Genomic DNA, 23,104 nt, shown 5'->3' with positions numbered 1-23,104 from the left:
AGAACACACCAAGCCGACGCCGATGAACGACGAAAAGCAAACTGCAGGGTTGGCTCACGTCGGTTGGCTGTGTCTAATGTTGGTTTGGAGGCATCGTATGTAGCGGAATCACTCAAAAGAATCACTCAACTGGGTAAACCGCATACAATTGCCAGACTCTCATTTTGCCGGCAGCGCAAGACGTGCAGAATAATGATAGGCGATAGTGCAGCAGCCAAACTCATTGCAATACCCCTGTCCAATGACACTGTCGCTAGGAGAATTGTAGACATGTCCAATTATATCAGAGAGCAATAGAGTTTGTAAAAAAGAGTCCTTACTACACGCTACAGCTGGACGAATCCACTGATATTGCTGGGCAGGCACAGCTCCTCACCTATGTCAGGTATCTGCGGGACAAGGTGATTGAGGAGGATGTCCTGTTTTGCCAGCCTCTTCATTTTCAATGTCCTTGATATTTTTATCCGTGAAAATGGTTTGGCTTGGGACCGATGCGTTAGCCTATGCATGGATGGTGCGCAAGCAGGAGATGGGGTCAGGGCACGAACAGTTGCTTCTGCACACTGAAGTTCGCTGGCTTTCCAGGGGGCGGGTGTTACAGCGGTTGTATGAGCTGTGAGAGGAGGTGAAGTGGTATTTGACAGAAATCAAATCAGATCTGGTGAAGCATCTGGATGACACTATGTGGCTTGCGTCTCTCTCCTATTTGGTCGATATATTTGACAGCTTGAATGGCCTCAACCTGTCTTTGCAAGGGCGCGAAACTCATATTTTGCACCTTGCAGACAAAGTGCACGCCTTCACACAAAAACTAGACCTCTGGCATGGCCGCATCAGTCGAGGGAACTGCGACATGTTCCCCAGCCTTACAGACTTTATCACTGATGCAGGCACGTCACACGATTTCTCCTCCCTATTTCAATCAGCGTCTGAGCACCTGTCAGCAATGAGAAAACTATTTGCGACATACTTTAAAGAGGATTATCGCTCTTTTGCGTGGGTTCGAGATCCGTTTGTGTGCGCAGCAAACGAGCTATCAATTGATATGCAGGGACAACTTATTGAGCTGAAAAGTGACAGTAGACTGAAGGAACTCTTTAGCCCCAACTGCAATGAACCAGCTTTGGGGGGCCCAGCTTGCAAAAGGTTGAGAACCCCTGTTGTATGGGGTATCCGGGGTTTGTCTTTTTTTGAATGGTTTGAGATGGTCATTGTTGATTTTGGGGGGAAAAAATCCCTTTTCGTCCCTTAAATCTGCGCTTTTTTCTTGTAAATGGACAATTTCATAAGGTCCCAACAACCTGTGTTCAAACTTGCTTCATCTGCTGGGCCCTTATGTTTTTTCACAGGACCTTCTGGCCTACAAAAAATGGTGCCTGATTTGCCACCCTCTGTCTTCTGTCCTGTTTTTTTTTTTTTTTTTTTTTTACAATGTTGTCCATTTTCTTCTTCAGAGAAATGGCATTGTCCTCTGCTAACACAGATTACACAGTGCTGTTGATCTTTTCAGAAACAACATTGAAGATTGAAATTATTAACTTCTAAATGATACTACATGATATTTATATGAAACAATGTAAATTACCTCATACGTCTCTGGCACCTCACAAGAATATCGGGCCTCTGTGCCAAACATTAAAGGTGCCCTAGAGTTGAAAATTGAATTTACCTCAGCATAGTTAAGTAATTAGAGTTCAGTACATGGAAATGACATACAGTGAGTCTCAAACTCCATTGTTTCCTCCTTCTTATGTAAATTTGATTTGTGCAAAAGATCACTGAAGAACAGGCAAATCTCAACATAACACCGACTGTGACGCAACAGTCGGGATCATTAATATGTACGCCCCCAACTTTTGCACATGCCAGCCCAAGTTCAAGGCATTAGACAAGCCAGTATTAACATCTGGATGTGCACAGCTGAATCAACAGACTTTATGCAGGTAAGCAAGCAAGCAGGAGCCATTGTGTGGGTGGCCAAACACACACAATTGCTAGTGTCATTAGGGGCACTGCAGTGCTCTCTGGTATAGGAGCATGCACTGGGCGGAGTTCAAGGACTGAAGCTGACTCTGACACTGGAATGGATTCAGGGGCTGGTACAGGCTTTAACCAGAAGTGGTGGTGGCCTCAAAATAGAGAACTGTGTTTTATAAACCTAAAACTGTCAAACATCTGTCCTAAATTCATTAAAGGGGCTATATGTAAGATCTTTACTTTAATAAAGCATAAAAATACCCCAATATGTTTGCAGATATTTAGGAAACATGTTAAGTTCACCTACTTGTTTCTCAGAAAAACAATGCTGCAGCCAGATATTCTACTTTGAAATGTGTGTTCCATGTCAGAATGTCTGTCTTTGTTTTGGTCTGTGTGAAACCGTGTGCAGCAGCTTATCCAATAGTATTTCGACATAACAGGTTGCCAGTTGGCGGAAAACACCGCATATTGCAGCCATGTAGTCGTATTCAAGCGTTTACATGGTAATTTTTTGCTGTTAGATCGGATTAGAAAAGGAATAAACCACCCCTTCCAATCCGATTGAAATTTCATTTGGATCGAGCTCAATCGGATCGATTAAGGCGTTTGCATGAACGTTTTTCAATCTGATTACAAGTGGATTATTTGGGTGCATGTAAACGTAGCCATTGTCACTTGCGCTCCCTCTTGATGCGTATCCTTGGCCACCCGCTTCTCTGAACAAGGGGGCGGGGCAAACAATTTTGAATTTGGACTGCAGTACCTATTTCAACCACTGGGTGTCATTTCCTATATAAAGCCCCTTTAAACTACTCTGAATTAATTGTTACAAGAAAACCAGGAATATTACACATTGTAAGATTGTAGCAGTTTCTCTTGATGTAATGTTTCATTGTGAAGGGTGGAGAAGCATCACATTTTATATTAAGGGTGTGATCTTTGTTCGACCATGACGAGGCCTGTTGTGAGTGGAACCTGTCCTGTTAAACCGCTGTATGGTCTTGGCCACCGTGCTGCAGCTCAGTTTCAGGGTCTTGGCAAACTTCTTATAGCCTGCACCATCTTTATGTAGAGCAACAGTTGTTTTTTTCAGATCCTCAGAGAGTTCTTTGCCATGAGATACTATGTTGAACTTCCAGTGACCAGTATGAGAGAGTGAGAGAGATAACACCAAATTTTAACACCAACCTGCTCCCCATTCACACCTGAGACCTTGTAACATTAACGAGTCACATGACACCGGGGAGAGAAAATGGCTAATTGAGCCCACTCACTTTTGTTATTTTTTGCTTTGGACTTCTTCACAGGACAGTGCTGTTTCTCAATGTGCTTCCAGATTCAAAATGCCTCACCGGTGAGGCCGAACTATACACACACACATTTTTGTCTATATTTCTTTTCTGTTTCTTCTTGTATAATACACTCTGGGTTGGCATTTATTCTTTGTATTTGTGGTTATTTGTTATAACCTCACTCAAACAGTTTTAGGAGGGAAAAGAACAAACTTTATTTGTGTAGCCTGCCTTATTTAGGCAGAGTGTTACAATCTTCACTGCATGTATATTTATAACCAAACAAACTATAAAACAACAGTTCTTCCTATATTTGTTTACATTTTAAAAATATTAAACATATGTGGTTCAGGCAATATATGCATATAGTCTGCAAATATAAAACAACCCTAACTCTTTTTGTTAGATATCAGTATTAATTACCAAATAGCTATTACAAAAGTATAAGCAAAAAGTATAAGAAGATAAAATAAAAAATAAAGCAAATGATTCAGTCAAACATACAAAGTCAGCGCTCTGGTAGGCTACAACAGTGAACTATAACTCCTAAGTATATAAAGTTATGATATTTCACTTTTAGTTCAACAAATTATAGATTTATGAGACCAAAGATCACCCGTTAGATATACAAAAGATTAATTATATTATGTTCAACCACTACAGAGACATCAGAGTCAACGGCAAACATCAGAAGGAGTAGCCAAGGTAAGGATGCTCTCAGCGGGGTACGTGAGCGCTGAGCACCAGGTGATCATCTGGATCTCACAACTCCAAATAGGCTCTACTTTTATCAATAAACCACAAATTTGTAAAAAAAACAGTACACTCTTGCCTGAAAACTCTTAAAACTACATATCATGACATAATAACAGTAGTATGTTTGAATTACTTGGGTTTTCTCCTCTGCTACTAACACTTGCTGGTTAGTACGCAATGCATTCTGGGATACCTGGCTGTCTCAAGTCCGCACAAGTCACCTCTCTATGTATTCGTGATAAAAAGGGTGTATCAAGAACACAACCAGAGATTTGAACTGTACTTGGCTAGATGTGAATTTTGAACTGGAACAGTACTTGGACGGCGACTGATGACATTTCACAAGAACACAGACAAGAGCACATATTGAGAAATGGATAACTATGAATAAATGAATGAATGAGGCATTTATATAGCACTTTACTATGTACTACTGTACACCCTAAATGCTTCGCAATCACATCAGGGGTCTCTCCTTATCCACAACCTGGATAATTCAACAGCAGACAGTGCAACAGCGCCAACTATAGGTGGAGAGGAGAGATTTGGTGTGTGTCTTAGAAGAGACGTTGTTTCTCAGCACAAAGATGAACTACTTATGATTTCAGACTGTGGTGATGTGGTTTCTCCACTGCATGGATCTTCATGTGTATCTTCAGGTGGTTTTTAATAGTGAAACTCTTTTTACACTGATCACACGTGTGTGGCTTCTCTCCAGAGTGGATCCTCTCATGTGTTTTTAGAGATGAAGACTGACTGAATCTCTTGTCACAGTGTGAACACTTGTAAGGTTTTTCTCCAGTGTGAATTCTCATGTGTATCTTCAGGTGATTTTTAATAGTGAAACGTTTTCCACACTGATCACACGTGTGCAGCTTCTCTCCAGTGTAGATCTTCTTGTGTTGTTTCAGATTTGCTAACTGATTGAATCTCTTGTCACAGTGTGAACACTTGTAAGGTTTTTCTCCAGTGTGGATCTTCTCATGTGTTTTTAGAGATGATGACTGACTGAATCTGTTGTCACAGTGTGAACACTTGTAAGGTTTTTCTCCAGTGTGGATCTTCTCATGTGTTTTCAGAGATGATGACTGACTGAATCTGTTGTCACAGTGTGAACACTTGTAAGGTTTTTCTCCAGTGTGGATCCTCTCATGTGTTTTCAGAGATGATGACTGACTGAATCTGTTGTCACAGTGTGAACACTTGTAAGGTTTTTCTCCAGTGTGAATTCTCACGTGTATCTTCAGGTGTCTTTTAATAGTGAAACTCTTTCCACACTGATCACACGTGTGCAGCTTCTCTCCAGTGTGGACCCTCTCATGTGATTTCAGAGATGATGAACGACTGAATCTCTTGTCACAGTATGAACACTTGTAAGATGTTTCTCCAGTGTGGATCCTCTCATGTGTTTTCAGATTTGATGACTGACTGAATCTGTTGTCACAGTGTGAACACTTGTAAGGTTTCTCTCCAGTGTGAATTCTCATGTGTATCTTCAGGTTACTTTTAATAGTGAAACTCTTTCCACACTGATCACACGTGTACGGCTTCTCTCTGCTGTGGATCCTCTCGTGTTTTTTCAGAGATGATGAATCACTGAATCTCTTGTCACAGTGTGAACACTTGTATGGTTTTTCTCCAGTGTGAATTCTCTGGTGCAGTTTTAATTGGTTTGCTGTAATAAAAGTCTTCTCACACTCAAAGCACATGTACTCTCTCACACCAGTGTGTATTTTCTCATGTTCTTTTAAATATTGCAGCTGTGAAAAACTCTTTCCACACACAGAACATGAATGTGGCTTCTCCTTTGTATGAACTGTCAGGTGTCTCTTCAGGGTTGATGACTCTAGAAATGTTTTGTCACATTGATCACATGTGTGTAGCTTCTCTCCAGTGTGGATCCTCCTGTGTTTTTTAAGGTTTGTTGATTGACTGAAACTCTCCCCACATTGATCACATGTGAACGGCTTCTCTCCAGTGTGAAATCTCATGTGATCCTTAAGATTTCCTTTTTGTGTGTAACTCTTCCCACATTGATCACATGTGAACGATCTCTCTCCGGTGTGAATTTTCATGTGTTCTTTAAGGCTTGATGATCGTGAGAAACTCTTCCCACACTGATCACATGTGAACGGCTTCTCTCCTGTATGAACTCTCATGTGAACCTTAAGATGTTGTTTGGTTGAGAAACTCTTTCCACACTGATCACATGTGTGTGGTTTCTCTCCAGTGTGAACTTTCATGTGTTCTTTAAGGCTTGATGATTGACTGAAACTCTTCCTGCACTGTTCACATGTGAATGGCTTCTCTCCTGTATGAACTCTCATGTGAATCTTAAGATGTTGTTTGGTTGAGAAACTCTTTCCACACTGAGTGCAGGTGAAAGATTTCTTGGCTCTTTTCTTTAGAGATGTCTTTAGTTCTTCACTCTCATAGCTTTCTTCTATCAGGTCTGAAATGAGAGAAAAAAAAGTCATTTAACTCTCTGAGGTCTGAAAACGCGCCGGCGCGTTTTGCAGGTTTTTTTCACATTGCAGCAAAACAGACTTAAAATACTTTTTGTTTCTTTAGCGCCCTCCGGCTGCAGTATGAATTAAAAACTCCATTCATGGAATAGCCTCTTCTTCTTTTAGATGAATCTGTGGACTAAAAATGCACAGAGAGCGCCCTCCGGCTGCAGTATGAATTGCAAACACCAGCGCTCATAGTGATGACAATGAATATTAAATAAATATAACTCCTCTGTATAGAAAATTGACATAAACATATGAGAATCCAATATTTCTCCAAATGTGCATGCTTTTAAACTAAAAGCCTATATTCAGACTCGCACAGATAAACAAGGAAAAAAGTTTGGTCAAGGTGTGTCCTGTGCTCTTTCTCTTTCTATCCAAGTGGTGCTTTCTTGTTTTATTGCAAAGTGTTTGATCTCAGCTTTTGTTTTAGCAGGAAAATCAAGTCTTAGATATTTTTTATATTTAAAACATTAGAGCATTTTTGTTATTTATATTTTAAAAAATATCACGTCATCAAGTTCTACAGACTTGTCTGTAGAAAGTTCTCATGCTCAAAGTCTAGACTGACTGCATCTTTAAATGTGTTATTATCAGTGTCCTACACGATTCACTCAACCCTGTTACTTCTGACATGATTTTCCTCCTTTCAAAACAGGGATTTCTTAAAACTATGAGACCCAGGAAGTGACATCATCTGGGCTCTTTCTAGAAAGTCTCAGTTTTTATAAAAATTAATGACAGCATTCATCAACTCTGTTACCAAAGTTACTGTAAGAAAAGATTTTGCTCAAGTTACACTCACAACCCTGTCAGGCATTCTGGAAAGTTCATTTACTTCATAAATTTTGGTGTTTACAGTTTATTCCTAAAATAACAGTGTTTAAAACTACATTGAAAATGGCTAAATTCTGGAAACACTCCTGCAAATTGAGAACCAGATATGAAACAAATGTAAAATATTTAGTTTGATCTGATGTTGACAATCAATATGAAGGTTTCTCAAACTGAGTATTAAAAGGTGCACAGCTAATGGGCACCATTACAATTTTAAATACCAATAACATTGATTAATTACCATTACAATAATCTCACTTAAAGGTGCCATAGAACTGAAAATCGAATTTACCTTGACAGTTGAATAATAGTTTAGTACATGGAAATGACATACAGTGAGTCTCAAACTCCATTGTTTCCTCCTTCTTATGTAAATCTCATTTGTTTAAAAGACCTCAGAAGAACAGGCGAATCTCAACAGCTGAATCATCAGACTAGGTAAGCAAGCAAGAACAATAGCGGAAAATGGCAGATGGAGCAATAATAACTGACATGATCCATGATATATTTTTAGTGATATTTGTGAATTGTCTTTCTAAATGTTTTGTTAGCATAGGTATTTTGAACTGAAACTTCACAGACACATTCAGGGGACACCTTAGACTTATATTACATCTTGTAAAAAAACGTTCAATGGTACCTTTAAAAATTAACATTATGTATCATTTCATAGTTTAACTGTTTCTCTAAATGTGAAGAAGAATTTTGTTTTAAATTACTTTTTGGAAAACAAAAAGTTTTAATGTAACATCAACATTTAGTGTAACAGATTCTTTTTCAATTAATTATTTTTTTATGCTATATTATCCACTTTTTGTATTTCACCCATAAACTAAGCACATTAAGAATTAAATTGGTCTATCGTAAATTAACTGATGCTAATTCAGAACTTCATTCTGTTTCTCCATTACTACGTTTCTGGATATCTGTCAACATTTTAAAGAACTGTAAGAAAACAGTTGAAAGTACAAAAACAAAAATAATTGTTTATGTTAGAGGTCCACAAATCCCCTCAGTCTGTTGAAAATGAAATGAGCTTTAAGTGTCAATTTACAGCAGATCTGAAGACATCAGCATAATAAATGAGGTGAAAACAGGAACTATTGACATGAAATAAAGAGTGTTTTCAGCAGTTTCTCTGTTAATATTGATGATCCTCAGACTATCAACACTCATTCAACAAGACATTCAGACCATTAGCAGATCATCTCACTTTATTCTGAGTGTTTGATGATAGAAACACATTGACAGTGTACAAATTGTGAATAAAAAAGGAATGCAATAATTTACAAATCTCAAACTTATATTTTATTCACAATAGAATATAGATAACATATCAAATGTTGAAGGTGAGACATTTTGAAATGACATGCCAAATATTGGCTCATTTTGGATTTATTTAAAGCTACACATTCCAAAAAATTTGGGACAGGTAGCAGTAAGAGGCCGGAAAAGTTAAATGTATACATATAAGGAACATCTGGAGGACCAATTTGCAACTTATTAGGTCAATTGGCAACATGATTGGGTATAAAAAGAGCCTCTCAGAGTGGCAGTGTCTCTCAGAAGTCAAAATGGGCAGAGGATCACCAATCAGAGAAAAATAGCAGAGTTTGAAGTTATAATAGGGCATAATATCATCCAAAGATTCAGGAACAATCTCTGTGCGTAAGGGTCAAGGCCAGAAAACCATATCCCGTGATCTTCGGGCCCTTAGACGGCACTGCATCACATACAGGAATGCTACTGTAATGGAAATCACAACATGGGCTCAGTAATACTTCCAGAAAACATTGTCGTGAACACAATCCACCGTACCATTCGCCTGTGCCGGCTAAAACTCTATAGGTCAAAAAAGAAGCCATATCTAAACATGATCCAGAAGCGCAGGCGTTTTTTTCTGGGCCAAGGCTCATTTAAAATGGACTGTGGCAAAGTGGAAAACTGTTCTGTGGTCAGACGAATCAAAATTTGAAGTTCTTTTTGGAAAACTGGGACGCCATGTCATCCGGACTAAAGAGGACAAGGACAACCCAAGTTGTTATCAGCGCTCAGTTCAGAAGCCTGCATCTCTGATGGTATGGGGTTGCATGAGTGCGTGTGGCATGGGCAGCTTACACATCTGGAAAGGCACCATCAATGCTGAAAGGTATATCCAAGTTCTAGAACAACATATGCTCCCATCTAGATGTAGTCTCTTTCAGGGAAGACCTTGCATTTTCCAACATGACAATGCCAGACCACATACTGCATCAATTACAACATCATGGCTGCGTAGGAGGAGGATCCGGGTACTGAAATGGCCAGCCTGCTGTCCAGATCTTTCACCCATAGAAAACATTTGGTGCATCATAAAGAGGAAGATGCGACAAATAAGACCTAAGACAGTTGAGCAACTAGAAGCCTGTATTAGACAAGAATGGGACAACATTCCTATTCCTAAACTTGAGTAACTTGTCTCCTCAGTCCTCAGACGTTTGCAGACTGTTATAAAAAGAAGAGGGGATGCCACACAGTGGTAAATATGGCCTTGTCCCAACTTTTTTGAGATGTGATGCCGCCATGAAATTTAAAATCAACTAATTTTTCCCTTAAAATGATACATTTTCTCAGTTTAAACATTTGATGTCATCTATGTTGTATTCTGAATAAAATGTTGAAATTTGAAACTTCCACATCATTGCATTCTGTTTTTATTCACAATTTGTTCAGTGTCCCAGCTTTTTTGGAATTGGGTTTGTATATTTTATAGTTTTAAAATATTTCGAAGGACAAAAAAATTATCTTTATTGGCTTTATTTCAAGTCAACTGTTACTTTGCACAAGCCCCTATGCGCTCACACACTTGGCACAGCCCTTGTCATTAATTAATATGAATTAATATGATTAGCCTTTTGCTTGACTACCTTATCAAACGCTAATAATGTGATGCTAGTGTTACACATACCATTCCTGTTCTTCAACTCAGACAGAATCAGACAGCTGCCTTCTAACAATCAGTATCCAAACGCTCACCCTTATGAAACTCAACCATGATTTTTGTAGTAACCATGATTTTATAGTAAAACTATGGTTTTACTACAATAACCATAGTTTAAATATAGTTCCCTTTCAAGGGCACTTGTGCTGCATAAATTGCTATAGGAACGCCTCTGGGTGATGTCGTCATGAAGCACATATGCAATCTGTCCAATCAGGAGACAGAACGTCATAGGCACGTGACGTCACTGACCAGGAACCATAAAGCCAGCCCGAAAACACTGTCATTCAGCTTCTGTGTCTTCAGCAAGCACTCCGTCTGATCTGTCTGTCTTATTTACCTTTGTCTGTCTACTTTGAAAAGTATTACCATGGCGAGCGAGCAGCTATACAGGAAGTGCGTGCACCCTTGTCCGCGTTTTATCCCGGATGGGGACTCGCTTGAAATGTGTGTTGTTTGCATGGGAGTGCACCATGCCCACGCAGCTCTCAAAGGGGGCTGCTTGTGTGCATTGTGATCAGCTGCCGCTGAGAATGCTGCGCTCCCGCCAAGCTCTCTTCAAGGAGAGTGGCTCGGTTCGTGTTCCCCAGGGCTCGGGTCCTGCTTCTGTCGAGGCAGGGCGGCGCCTTATGTCTTGGGGTTCGCAGATGGATGTATCAGAGGGGTTAGAGATGGGCCATGCCTTATCTCTGCCTTCAACTGGTGCATCTGGCAGTGTATCCATCCGGAGGCCGGAAGCACGCTTTGCGGTTTCTTCCGCTCCGGGGATATGGTCACGTTAATGGCGTCTAGTTCTGAGGAGCTGGATGTTGTTAGCATGGCCACGGGAGAGTCTGAGGATTCGTCACTTCAGTCTCCCGCGAGCGAGGAGCTCATGGAGGTGCTTTCTCGTGCTGTGGCCAAGTTGAGCATCGATTGGCCGGCCGAAAAGCAAGAGCAGACGGTGAGAAGCAAGCTTGACGAACGCTTCTTGCCATCCAGGTCTGCTCAGCCTCCACGTCGGGCGCTACCATTTTTCCCGACCTCCACACTGAGGTGTCGAGGTCGTGGAAGAAGCCGGTATCTACCCGTGTCTACACACCTCAGACCTCCATTTACAGCAATGTGGCTGGAATGAGGAGACACAGGTATGGGGCGATGCCAAGAGCGGAAGAGACACTTGCGGGCCATCTCTCTCCGCACGCGGCCAAATCCCTTTGGCTGCCGGGCAAAGCTGCAGAAGCCGAGTACGAGCTCCCCGCAATACAGACAACACCTGAAGCAGAGTGTTGCTACCCGTGCTCCCCTCCGAGGAGTTGGGATCTGAGGGCCGTCATTGCTGCCAAGAGGGCTTCGTCTAAGAGATCCTGACGTCAGAGGGGCGGTCAGGATCCTGAGGGTGGTCCCCTCCGGAGACAAACAGTGTTCACCTCATCATACGGTGCCCTTAGTAGATTTTTTGTCAGAGTGGAAAAATCTGTCAAAAGTATCTCAGTGGGTCCTGCGAACTATAGAAAAGGGGTATGCGATTCAGTTCAGAACATGCCCACCCCGATTCAACGGGGTTCTAGCCACAGTGGTAGACCCCGAGCAGGCTCTGGTGCTGGCACAAGAGGTTCAGACGCTCTTGCGAAAGGAGGCTATAGAGAGGGTCCCTCCTCCCAGCAGGGAGTCAGGCTTTTACAGCCGTTACTTCATTGTGCCAAAGAAAGATGGAGGATTACATCCGATTTTAGATCTACGACAATTGAATCGAACAGTAGCAAGTAGGGCTGGACGATTAATCGAAAAGTAATCGAAACCGAAATTCAGAACCTCTAACCGACGTAATTTTCCTGTGACGGTTATTTCGTTTTTTTAATCCTGTTAATACTTCCCCCTTAAAAACATAACTGCGTGTGTAGCCACGTGACTCCGCCCAGTCCAGTCAGTGGCATAAAAGCAAAACACGGAGGTGAACGCCGGTTCAACACATAGTGATGGCGCGCAAGCGGTGAGCCTTGCGTCTTGACTAAACTTTGTCAGATGTATTTGTTTTATGGTTTGGACATTCAAGCGATTAGACGATCGGATGTGTATTATTATATCGAGCTACCGCGCTTGCATAGATATATACATATATCTATGCCGCGCTCGCGCAGCTGCATGTGGCACGAACACTCACACAAACAGCTGCGCAAAAAGTGAAGATCGCGCACACACAGAGGAACGCAAAAACTTGTCAGCGCTGTCCTGTGATTTATCACTAAAATAGCTTAGAAACTCAAAAGTTATAGCATCTATTTTTTTTCTACTTTTGAAGGAACTATTTACAACCCACAGCTTCACAATTAATAGAGAGACGGTATGACTAATTCACACACGCAATCACTACTGGTACTGTGGTAATTTATCTTTATCTGATTTACAATGAGCAGAAACCTGTAAGAAATGTTACAAACCATAGATAAAATAACTGCTGATAGTGAGCTATGATGTCAGATCACTCTTTCAACAGGAAAAAAAAAATCCCACCTTAATAGTCAATCATAGGCTATTTACAGTACAAACCTTGTCAGTGAACTATGAGGGAAAAAAAAAATAAAAAAAAATCGTTCATTAATCGTAATCGAGGTAAAATGTTCTCCCCCGGTTCTCCCCTTCGGCCTAGCCTTGTCACCCCAAACTTTTACCAAGTGTGTAGATGCGGCGCTGACGCCCTTGCGCATTCAGGGCATCCACATTCTCAACTACATAGACGATTGGTTGATTCTCGCTCAATCAGAGCAGATGGCGGTTCAACATCGAGGTGTTGTTCTAACTCATATGGAAAAGTTGGGGTTGAGACTAAACGCAAAGTAAAGTGTGCTTTCTCCTGCACAGAGAACCACTTATCTTGGCGTGGTATGGGATTCGGTTTATTCGGTGAAAGTCAGTTTATCTCCGGCTCGAATATCATCAATCCTCAATACTGTCTCGGACATAAGGCAAGGCCAGTCACTCAGTGTAAAACAGTTCCAGAGACTGTTAGGTCTGATGTCAGCAGCGTCCAACGTTATACCTTGCGGCCTGCTGTACATGAGACCACTGCAGTGGTGGCTCAAAACCAAGGGGTTCTCACCGAGGGGGAATCCGTTTAGTACGATCAGAGTCACGCGGCGATGCTTACGTGCACTAGACATATGGAAGCAACCTTGGTTTCTATCCCAGGGACCTGTGCTGGGGGCTGTCAGTCGCCGCGTCACGCTAACGACAGATGCATCCCTCATGGGTTGGGGGGTGATCATGAGTGGTCGCTCGACACGGGGTCTGTGGCAGGACCATCATCTCACTTGGCACATAAATTGTCTAGAAATGATGGTGGTATTTCTAACTTTGTCTCTGAGGTCTGGGAGGAAGTATCTCAAACATGTGTTAGTCAGAACAGACAACACATCAGTAGTCTCGTATATAAATCACCAGGAGGGTCTGAGATCACGCCCGCTTTACAAACTGGCGAATCAGATTCTTCTGTGGTCCCAAGGGAAACTGCTATCCCTCACAGCAGTTTACATCCCGGGAGTACCTGAATGTGGGAGCAGACATCCTGAATAGGGAACGAGACACTGTGTAACCTTGCCATACTCCCTGCATGCCCAAGAGCGACTTGCTTCAGACTTGAGAAGCTGAATGACAGTGTTTTTGGGCTGGCTTTATGGTTCCTGGTCAGTGACGTCACCCGCCTATGACGTTCCGTCTCCTGATTGGACAGATTGCATACGTGCTTCACGACGACATCACGCAGAGGCGTTCCCATAGCGATTTACGCAGCGTCTCGTTCCCTATTTAGGGAACTAAGATTATATACATAACTGAGATGTTTTTGTAGTAAAACCATAGTAACTACAAAATAACCATTGTTTTACTATGGTTTTTGAAGTAAAACCAGAGTAACTACATAATGAAAGTACTAGGTTACTAATGTAACCTCGGTTCCCTTAGATATGGAATGAGAACTGCATCATTTGTCTTTCTAAAACAAGATGCTACAGGGAGAAACTTCTTTTTCTCTGATTACTGAAGCCTTTTTCAAACTGCATGGCCATCAGGGCCTGATTTTAATATCTGAGGTCGAGGATGGGTTTGAGAGGTCTCCTGGGAGGATGAAAAATGTGAGGGCGTGAGGGACAGAGTCGCATTCTGAAAAGAACGCTGTCCGCGAGCACAAGGAGGCTACACTCATGCTCTTGCAATAAGAGCAGGTCATTTCAATGAGCGTGGCTTCTGTGTGGGACTTGCCCAGACATTGAATGCACTCACTGTGTCCGTCGTCCATGTGCAAAGGGACGTTGATACAACGGCGCGAGAGATCTGCTCGAGTTTCCGGTTACTGGTTGTAGCCTGTCTGCCTGTCCTGTCAGCTTCCGGTTACTGGTTGTAGCAAGCGTGAGTAACTAGCGCGAGAGGAATGTTGGATTAAAAACTAGAATGCTGGATGACTACTGTGAAGACGCAGCAGAATCGGCTTGTTGAGTTATTGGAGGAGGTTAGCAGCTGCTCCTTCAAAACATTGAAAAGGATAAACGGATGGCGGAGCATGAACGGAGGGTGGACGATCTGGAGCAGTACTCCCGGGTGAATGATTTGCTCATCACCGATATTCCCATCAAACCACGCTCGTACGCACGCGCGGTATCTGCGGTCAACGTTAATGACCCAGGGGAGGAGGAGGTACGCTCAGTGGAGCAACAAGTGGCAGCCTTTCTGCAGAGCAAAGGAGTAGAGCTGGACCTGGATTGCATTGAAGCATGCCACCCTTTACCCAAAAGGATCAATAACGACAGATCAGCAGTTATTCTGAGATTTGTTAACAGGGAAAACAAGACGGCATAGCTAAAACAAGGCCGCAAACTCAAAGGACGAATATATATATATATATAAATGAACATTTAATAAAAAAGAATGCTGAAATAGCAAGGAAAGCAAGATACCTCAAGAAACAACGAAAAATCCAACATACATGGGTAACAAATTGCAAAATCTTCATCAAGTTAAATGGGTCTCCTGAGGAGGCGAAAATTCTCACAGTAAGGAATATAGGAGTTGGACAAGTATCAGTAATCATAATGTACATCAGCCATCTGGAAACAAATAAGGTAACATCTGACTTATACTATTAGAATTAACACTGAGCTACATACAGTTAGCCAAAAGGAAAATTATACAGAGACAGATCTATTGCAGAGAATTGAAGAACTCCAACAACTGGACTTAGATGCAATTGAACACGAGTACAATATGCATGATGTAGAGACTGATATTGATCCCGACAACAATTTTCTTTCGTACATAAATAATAAGTGCAATTACTATACAAATGAACAGTATAGCAATAATTGCATTACCAAGGACAAATTGTCTATTACCCATTTTAACAGCAGAAGTATGTATAAGAATTTCAATGCAAAAAATTTTGTTTATCCTTTCAGTGTTATAGCTATATCTGAAACCTGGTTCAATCAAGAGAAAGGAATCGACTTTGAAATAGATGATTATGATCTCCATTACGTAAACAGACAAAATAAAATAGGAGGCGGGGTTGCGCTCTATGTGCACAAAACTATAAAACATTCTGTTCTGATCAATATGTCAACAGCATTTGATAATGTAATGGAATGCTTAACAATAGAGATCAATAATGGAAAGAAAAAAACATTATTATGAGTTGTGTTTATAGATCACCTGGATCAAGTGTTGATATTTTCAATGAAGAGTTGGAGAAACTGTTTTCAGCTGTTAACAATAAACCTATATTCACCTGTGGGGACTTTAATATTGACCTTTTAAATCCAAACAAACATAAATTGACTGATGAATTCATTGAAAGAATGTACTCTATATCTTTATTCCCAACAATTACAAAACCTAGTAGAATCACATCACACAGTGCAACCTTAATTAATAAAATTTTTACAAATAATTTGACAAATAACATAAACGGGCTGCTTCTTTGTGATATTACAGACCACTTACCTGTTTTTTCCATATATGACTGTAATGTTTCTAAAACTAGTGAAATCTGTAATGTGACTTGCAAAAGATTACAAACTCAAGAAGCAATTAATGCATTTAATGATGACCTGGGAGTGCAAAACTGGAGCTCCATTTATGGAGCAATCGATACAGACAGAGCTTACAATAACTTTTTAGAAATATTCACATCATTATATGATAAGCACTGCCCCATTTCAGTTTATAGCAAACAGAAGAAATATTCAAAATGTCCCTGGATGACTAAAGGTGTACAAAATTCATGTAAAAAGAAAAATAATCTTTATAAATCGTTCATTAAATTGAAAACTAAAGAAGCTGAGATTAGATATAAATTGTACATTAACAAATTAACTGATGTAATAAGATTAGCCAAAATATTATATTATAAGAAATTATTAACTGAGAATAAAACCAATATAAAAGGAACATGGGATTTATTAAATGGCATTCTCAAAAAAGGTTTAAAACAAAAAACATACCCAGAATATTTTGTTGATTCAAATGATGAGTATCAAAATATGGATAAAGTAGTTAATAGCTTCAATACATTTTTATAAATATTGGTCCTGATTTGGCAGAAAGAATCCCAGATGAACATATAGAGCATAATATTGGAAAAACTGAAAAAAAATCCTAATTCTATCTTTCTTTCACCAGTTAGTGAGAAAGAAGTAATGGATATTGTTCAAAAGTCTGAAAATAAATATTCTATGGACTGTCACTCCATCAATATGGCACTATTAAAAAAAGTTATAAATAATATTAAAGCACCTCTAACGCACATCTGTAATCTGTCACTTCAAAATGGCTGTGTTACCAAAGAAAATGAAGATTGCAAAAGTTATACCAATATTTAAAAATGGAAATAAACATAACTTTACTAATTACAGACCGATTTCACAGCTTCCTCAATTTTCAAAAATTCTTGAAAAAAATTTTAATGTTCGATTAGAAACATTTGTTGAAAATTATAAACTGATTAACGAAAGTCAATATGGATTCAGAAGCAAACGATCTTCATCAATGGCTATAATTGATGCAATAGAGGAAATATCAAATGCACTGGATAATAAAAAAAATTACTATTGGAATATTCATTGTTCTGAAAAACGCCTTTGACACTATTAATCACACTATACTACTCAAGAAGTTAGAAAGGTATGGGATACGTGGGGTGGCTGGAAAATGGGTAAAAAGCCATTTAAGTGACAGAATACAGTATGTGCAGATGGGTGAGTTCTCATCTAACTGTTGTGCAATTTCTTGTGGTGTTCCTCAGGGGTCGGTATTGGGCCCAAAATTATTCAACTTGTACATCAATGATATATTTAATGTTTCACAATTACTTAAGTGTGTTTTGTTTGCAGATGATACTAATATTTTCTATTGTGATGACTGTTATGATAAGCTTGTTAATGTTGTAAATACTGAACTAAGGAATATTAAAAAATTGTAATTATAAAATGGTAATGGTAATTATAAAAATAACTCGAAAAAGCCCATTGAGATAGATGGGATACAAATTGAACATGTCTGAAATAAAATTTTTAGGTGTCACAATAGAAAACTCACATCAGACACATAAAAAACAAAGTCTCCAAATGCCTTGCAATAATAAATAAAGCTAAATATGTTCTTGATTATACTGCACTCCATACCCTGTATTGTTCCCTGATCTTACCATACTTAAGCTACTGTGTTGAAATATGTGGGAACAATTATAATAATTCAATACAGTCACTCTTTATTTTACAAAAAAGGGCTATACGTACAGTGCACAAAGCTGAATATATTGAACACACAAATCCACTTTTTCTCAAAACAAAGTTATTAAAAATACAGGATCTTGGGAAATTTAACACCGCACAATTTTTATTTAAAGCATTTCATAATCTATTACCTGTTAACATACAAAAGTTATTCACGCATAGACAGCGGCTGTACAGTACGAGGGGCTATGGGAACTTTTTAATACCAATGGTCAGAACTACCAGGAGGAGTTTTTGTGTGTCTGTATGTGGGGTTAAATTATGGAATGGTCTGGGGCTCGAATACAAACAATGTCAAAGCATTCGTCAGTTTAAAACTCTATATAAACAGAAGGTTTTTTCACAGTACAAGGACGGCGGGGCTTAATTGTCTGTTAATGTATTTATTGGCTGTGTGTCTTACCTTGTTGGTATTGTGGTTACCATTGTTGGTATTACTATAATTGTTACCTGTGGTAATATATGAGTGTATTGAGATATGTTTTTTTTGTTTTTGTTTTTCTTCTCCATATGTGTATAAATACATGAGAGTAGGGCTGTGCGATATATCGAATGCTTTTGTCACGCGCATTTCGTCAGTAAAGCCGGTTCCCTGATTGCCGCTAAATCGCCATCACCTGCTTTCAAATGAAGTGCCATTTAATAGACAGAGCCGTAGTTCACTGAAAAGACCCGCAATATCGCTTACAATATCGACGGTGATACATATCGATATTGAACGCTATATTGCGTGGCTTATCAGTGAACGACGGCTCTGTCTATTAAATGCCGCTTCATTTGAAAGCAGGTGATGGCGATTTAGCGGCAATCAGGAACCGGCTTTACAGACGAAATGCGCGTGACAATCTCATGCGATATATCGCCCAGCCCTACATGAGAGATATGATAACATTAATAATTAAGGAAGCATCTACTTTTGTTTTTGTATTTCTATTAATTTGTAACAGACCGGGGTGGGTTTAAATAAGTTTGACTTCTTCCCACTCTGTTTCGAGCAATTGATTATGTTGTTTATGTAAGGTGAACTTACCTTGTATAATCAAATGCTTCTATTGCTTTGTTATGTTACTATTGCTCGAAATAAACAATAATCATCATCATAATCATCATGCTCATTAGAGATTATGCTCTTTTATTTTCCAACTGCAGCTGCAGAAGGAAAAGGCATGTAGAACAGAGCTGCTTGAGAGCAGCGAACTGATCCAGTTCTTCTGATTGGTCCACTGTTTTGGAACTGACATTGATGAGTGGCGCTGCATGTAAAAGTTGAAATTCTTTTAACTTGACACGCCATCTTAAAAACGCGGCACTCATGTAGGGCTGGACGATTTACCGTAAAAAGTAATCAAAACCAAAATTCTGAATGTAATTTTCCCATGTTGGTTATTTCATTTTTTAAATCCTGTTAATACTTTCCACAGGGAGGAACTTTTGAGCATGAACAGAAAAATGGTAAAAAATGATATAAATACTGTTCGGTTTCTCTCACAAACTGATCGTTTCGTGTCTTAGGACATTAATGTGTCGTCACGAGCCGCAGGGTTTAATTTGGATTTGTCTAAGCAAGTTTTATTTACTGTTACAGTAGAAGTTCCCATCCACTGCTATTATTTGACTGACAGACTGCAGCGGTTGCAGTTAAAAACCATAATTTGTGTTCGACTGAAGAAACAAATTCACATACATCTTGGATGCACTGGGGGTAAGCAGATAAACATCAAATTTTCATTTTTGGGTGAACTATCCCTTTAACGTCATGTGGGAGTTTTTGCCGCACTTTGCTACAGGACACATAATACACACAAGGCAGTGGTCAACCAGAGAGCAAGCTTCAAGCAAGAAGCCACAAATCAAATTCCTCTCACCTCATCTCTCATCTAGTACCTCAGAGTTTGTAAAGGTGGCATACAGCACAGGCATGAATGAAATGTTGCCAAATTAAAGTGCATAGGAGGCCTGTTCCTGGAGAATTTGTATCCACCATCGTCTATTTACAGAGCCCCACACATGAGAGGGAAAATAAATTGTAGGCTAAATCGTGCGAAAGATTCACTAATTCATTCCCTCCATTTACTAAATTGTGCTTATGGTTTACTAATTTGTTCCCTCGATTTATAAATCATGCACATGATCAAGTGAATGAATTAGTAAATTATGTGTACAATTTATTTATTTTTTCTTGCATTCATATGCGGGGCTCTGTATCCATTTTCGTAAAATTAAAAATGAAACACCCAAAACTGTATATGGTCCCATAGTGAAGATGAACCGTGCGGTGATATGTGAAATTCTGTAGAGAACATGTGATGTTAATCGATCTATGTTCTATAACATGTAAACCGGGAACATGAAAGGAATATTCTAAAAGCAACTCATGTAAACACCTTAATCATAATATTGTCTTATTCAGAATAAGGTCAATAATTGTATTCGTCTGAAAGAAGAATGTCATATACACCTAAGAAGGCTTGAGGATGAGTTAATCATGGGATAATTTTCATTTTTGGGTGAACTTTTACTTAATTGTTTAATTACTGCTATGTCAAAGTATGTTAAAATTATAGTACAGCACTTTTGAGCATGAACAGAAAAATGGTAAAAAATGATATAAATACTGTTCGGTTTCTCTCACAAATCGATCATTTCGTGTCTTAGGACATTAATGTGTCGTCACGAGCCGCAGGGTTTAATTTGGATTTGTCTAAGCAAGTTTTATTTACTGTTACAGTAGAAGTTCCCATCCACTGCTATTATTTGACTGACAGACTGCAGCGGTTGCAGTTAAAAATCATAATTTGCATTCGACTGAAGAAACAAATTCACATCTATCCCTTTAACGTCATGGAGTTTTTGCCGCACTTTGCTACAGGACACATAATACACACACGGCAGTGGTCAACCAGAGAGCAAGCTTCAAGCAAGAAGCCACAAATCAAATTCCTCGTATTGTATTCGTCTGAAATAAGAATATCATACACCTAAGAAGGCTTGAGGGTGAGTTAATCATGGGATAATTTTCATTTTTGGGTGAACTTTTACTTTAATGTTCAATTACTGCCATGTTATAGTATGTTAAAATGATAGTACAGCACTTTTGAGCATGAACAGAGAAACTTCTTTACTTTTCCATTGTTCTCTATTCAGAAGATATTGAGTTTAAAGTGCATATTGTAGGTTTAACATTTTTTTCGAGATGAATATATAACCTTGTACAAAACACCATATAAGGTACTGCAGGGTTTAAAAATGTTCGATGAAGACTTACGGTGCACATTTTAAGTTTTGTGTTTGATTATTACATTTGCTAACTACCAAATCAGTCGTGATGAGAAACGGCTATATCACGTAACGTTAGTGTGGACGGATATTAACGCGCGTGACATACGCTTGATCAAAGTTTATTCGTTTCTGTTATTAGTAATCAATTAGGCCTACTTCCTAGATGACCAATAGCTTTGCTATTGCCTGATTCATGATAATAATCTGTACAATATTGTGATCTGAGCACATGTCGTTACCTAACGTTATATCGATAAGCTAACACCGGTCTCTGTCCTGTTCTCCACTGCTTCTCCTCACACAACAGCTCAATTTGTCTCTTTTGACCGTTATTCTGTCTAATTCTGGCCTGTCCCTGCTCTCTTGACCCCATAGCAGGCTAATTGTATGGCTGTGATTAGTTATACGAGTATAAATAAGCATTTACAATTTCCTCAGCGTCCGAACTGTTATTGCGATCCATTGTTTTCCTATAGTTTATATTAATCTTGTTCCCTTCAGTGACGTCACGTCTGATTGCGCATTTTTTCAGATGCGGATAAAACCAACCTGTTTGTTCCTCAATATCTTCATGTTTCACACTGAATGTTTCTTCAATCTTCATGTCTTCGGTCTCATCTTTAATAAACTCCATCTTTATGTCTTCACTCTCTTCCTCTTTAATGAACGCCATCTTTAAGAAGAGAATTAACAGAGTTAATGGTTTAAACAAAAACACTGAAAGCTAACACTATGATAAACAACACTTTATATGTAGGCATGTATGATCTACACTTGGTATTTTAATGAATTATAGATAATATTTAAATGATTACTCTTTGAAAGAAAAACATGATTAGTTTGTTAGTGTTTTGTTCTCGTTTATGTTCACTGTTTGAGTAGCACGCGTCGTGATTCACTGAATCATTTCTCAAAGTGTTTGATTCAATTGACTCGGAGTTGAAAAGTTCGGTTTCTCCATCATTACTCGCTAGAGACTGAACTCGTGTAGTGTTCAGGATAAACTGATTTATGATATATATAGAGAGAAATAAGACGCAAGGTTTAACTTACTGTTTCTCATCAGTGGATGAGTTTTACTCACACAAATATCCTCCATTACAGTTAGATAAATACATTAAATAGTAAATTAACTCATTTCACATCGCTTGTTAAAAAAACAAATATATAATTCATTGAACTGTTTCTATAGATTTAGACAGATCAAATTCTTAAAAACAAACCTTTATTCAGCAGAATCACAGCAAATGTAGGGAGTTCGGCGCAGTCTTATGACGTCATGTCGTCACTCCAAAATAAAAGTCCTGTTCCCACAGCAATGTCTAAAATCACAAAAGTGCATAGAAATCTAACTGTTTTACCAGGATAATCTTTTGTATTAAAATAAAAAAGGTACAAATAAGAGATACAAACAAACATGTTAAAAAAGGTTGTACAAGTTCATTCATGTGTCCATCTTAAAATAGAAAACTACAATTTTCTTTTTTGAATTGTACATTAAGTATATACATATAGAAAAAATGCAATAAAATAGGGGGCATACGGACATCACAAAAGAGTATAATAATTAAATCAGCACAGTATTACATTTCGTGAATGTAAATTAAATTATAAATTTAAAGGTTCTTTACAACAAATTCAAGGATGTTAAACATTTCCGACACCTTTGATTTTAAAATGTTTTGACATTTTCTTAAATTAAGTAAA

At 39.0% G+C, this 23,104-nt stretch overlaps 1 protein-coding gene across 1 annotated transcript; it reads right to left on the bottom strand.

Annotated features, from left to right (window-relative positions):
* Positions 1-3,478: 3,478 nt before the first annotated feature.
* Positions 3,479-22,069, bottom strand: LOC137016389 (zinc finger protein 845-like). The gene is made up of 2 exons (XM_067380775.1): positions 21,947-22,069; positions 3,479-6,480 (listed from the first exon to the last, which is right to left on the bottom strand). Exons 1-2 carry the CDS (start codon positions 22,029-22,031, stop codon positions 4,625-4,627), a joined length of 1,941 nt encoding a protein of 646 aa, XP_067236876.1. The 5' UTR covers positions 22,032-22,069; the 3' UTR covers positions 3,479-4,624.
* Between the last annotated feature and the right edge of the window lie 1,035 nt (positions 22,070-23,104).

The sequence above is a fragment of the Chanodichthys erythropterus genome, unplaced genomic scaffold (genome assembly GCF_024489055.1).
Source record: "Chanodichthys erythropterus isolate Z2021 unplaced genomic scaffold, ASM2448905v1 ctg000470_np12, whole genome shotgun sequence".
Lineage (NCBI taxonomy): Eukaryota > Metazoa > Chordata > Actinopteri > Cypriniformes > Xenocyprididae > Chanodichthys > Chanodichthys erythropterus.
This window is presented reverse-complemented; position numbering and strand designations above follow the sequence as displayed.

What these genes read in the sequence shown, in the direction of transcription:
- LOC137016389 (XM_067380775.1), bottom strand. Translation starts at nt 22,031, where the DNA reads ATGGAGTTTATTAAAGATGAGACCGAAGACATGAAGATTGAAGAAACA. An exon ending in AGATATTGAGGAACAAACAG is followed by an intron (nt 6,481 to 21,946) that starts GTTGGTTTTATC and finishes CTCTCATTTCAG; the next exon opens with ACCTGATAGAAGAAAGCTAT.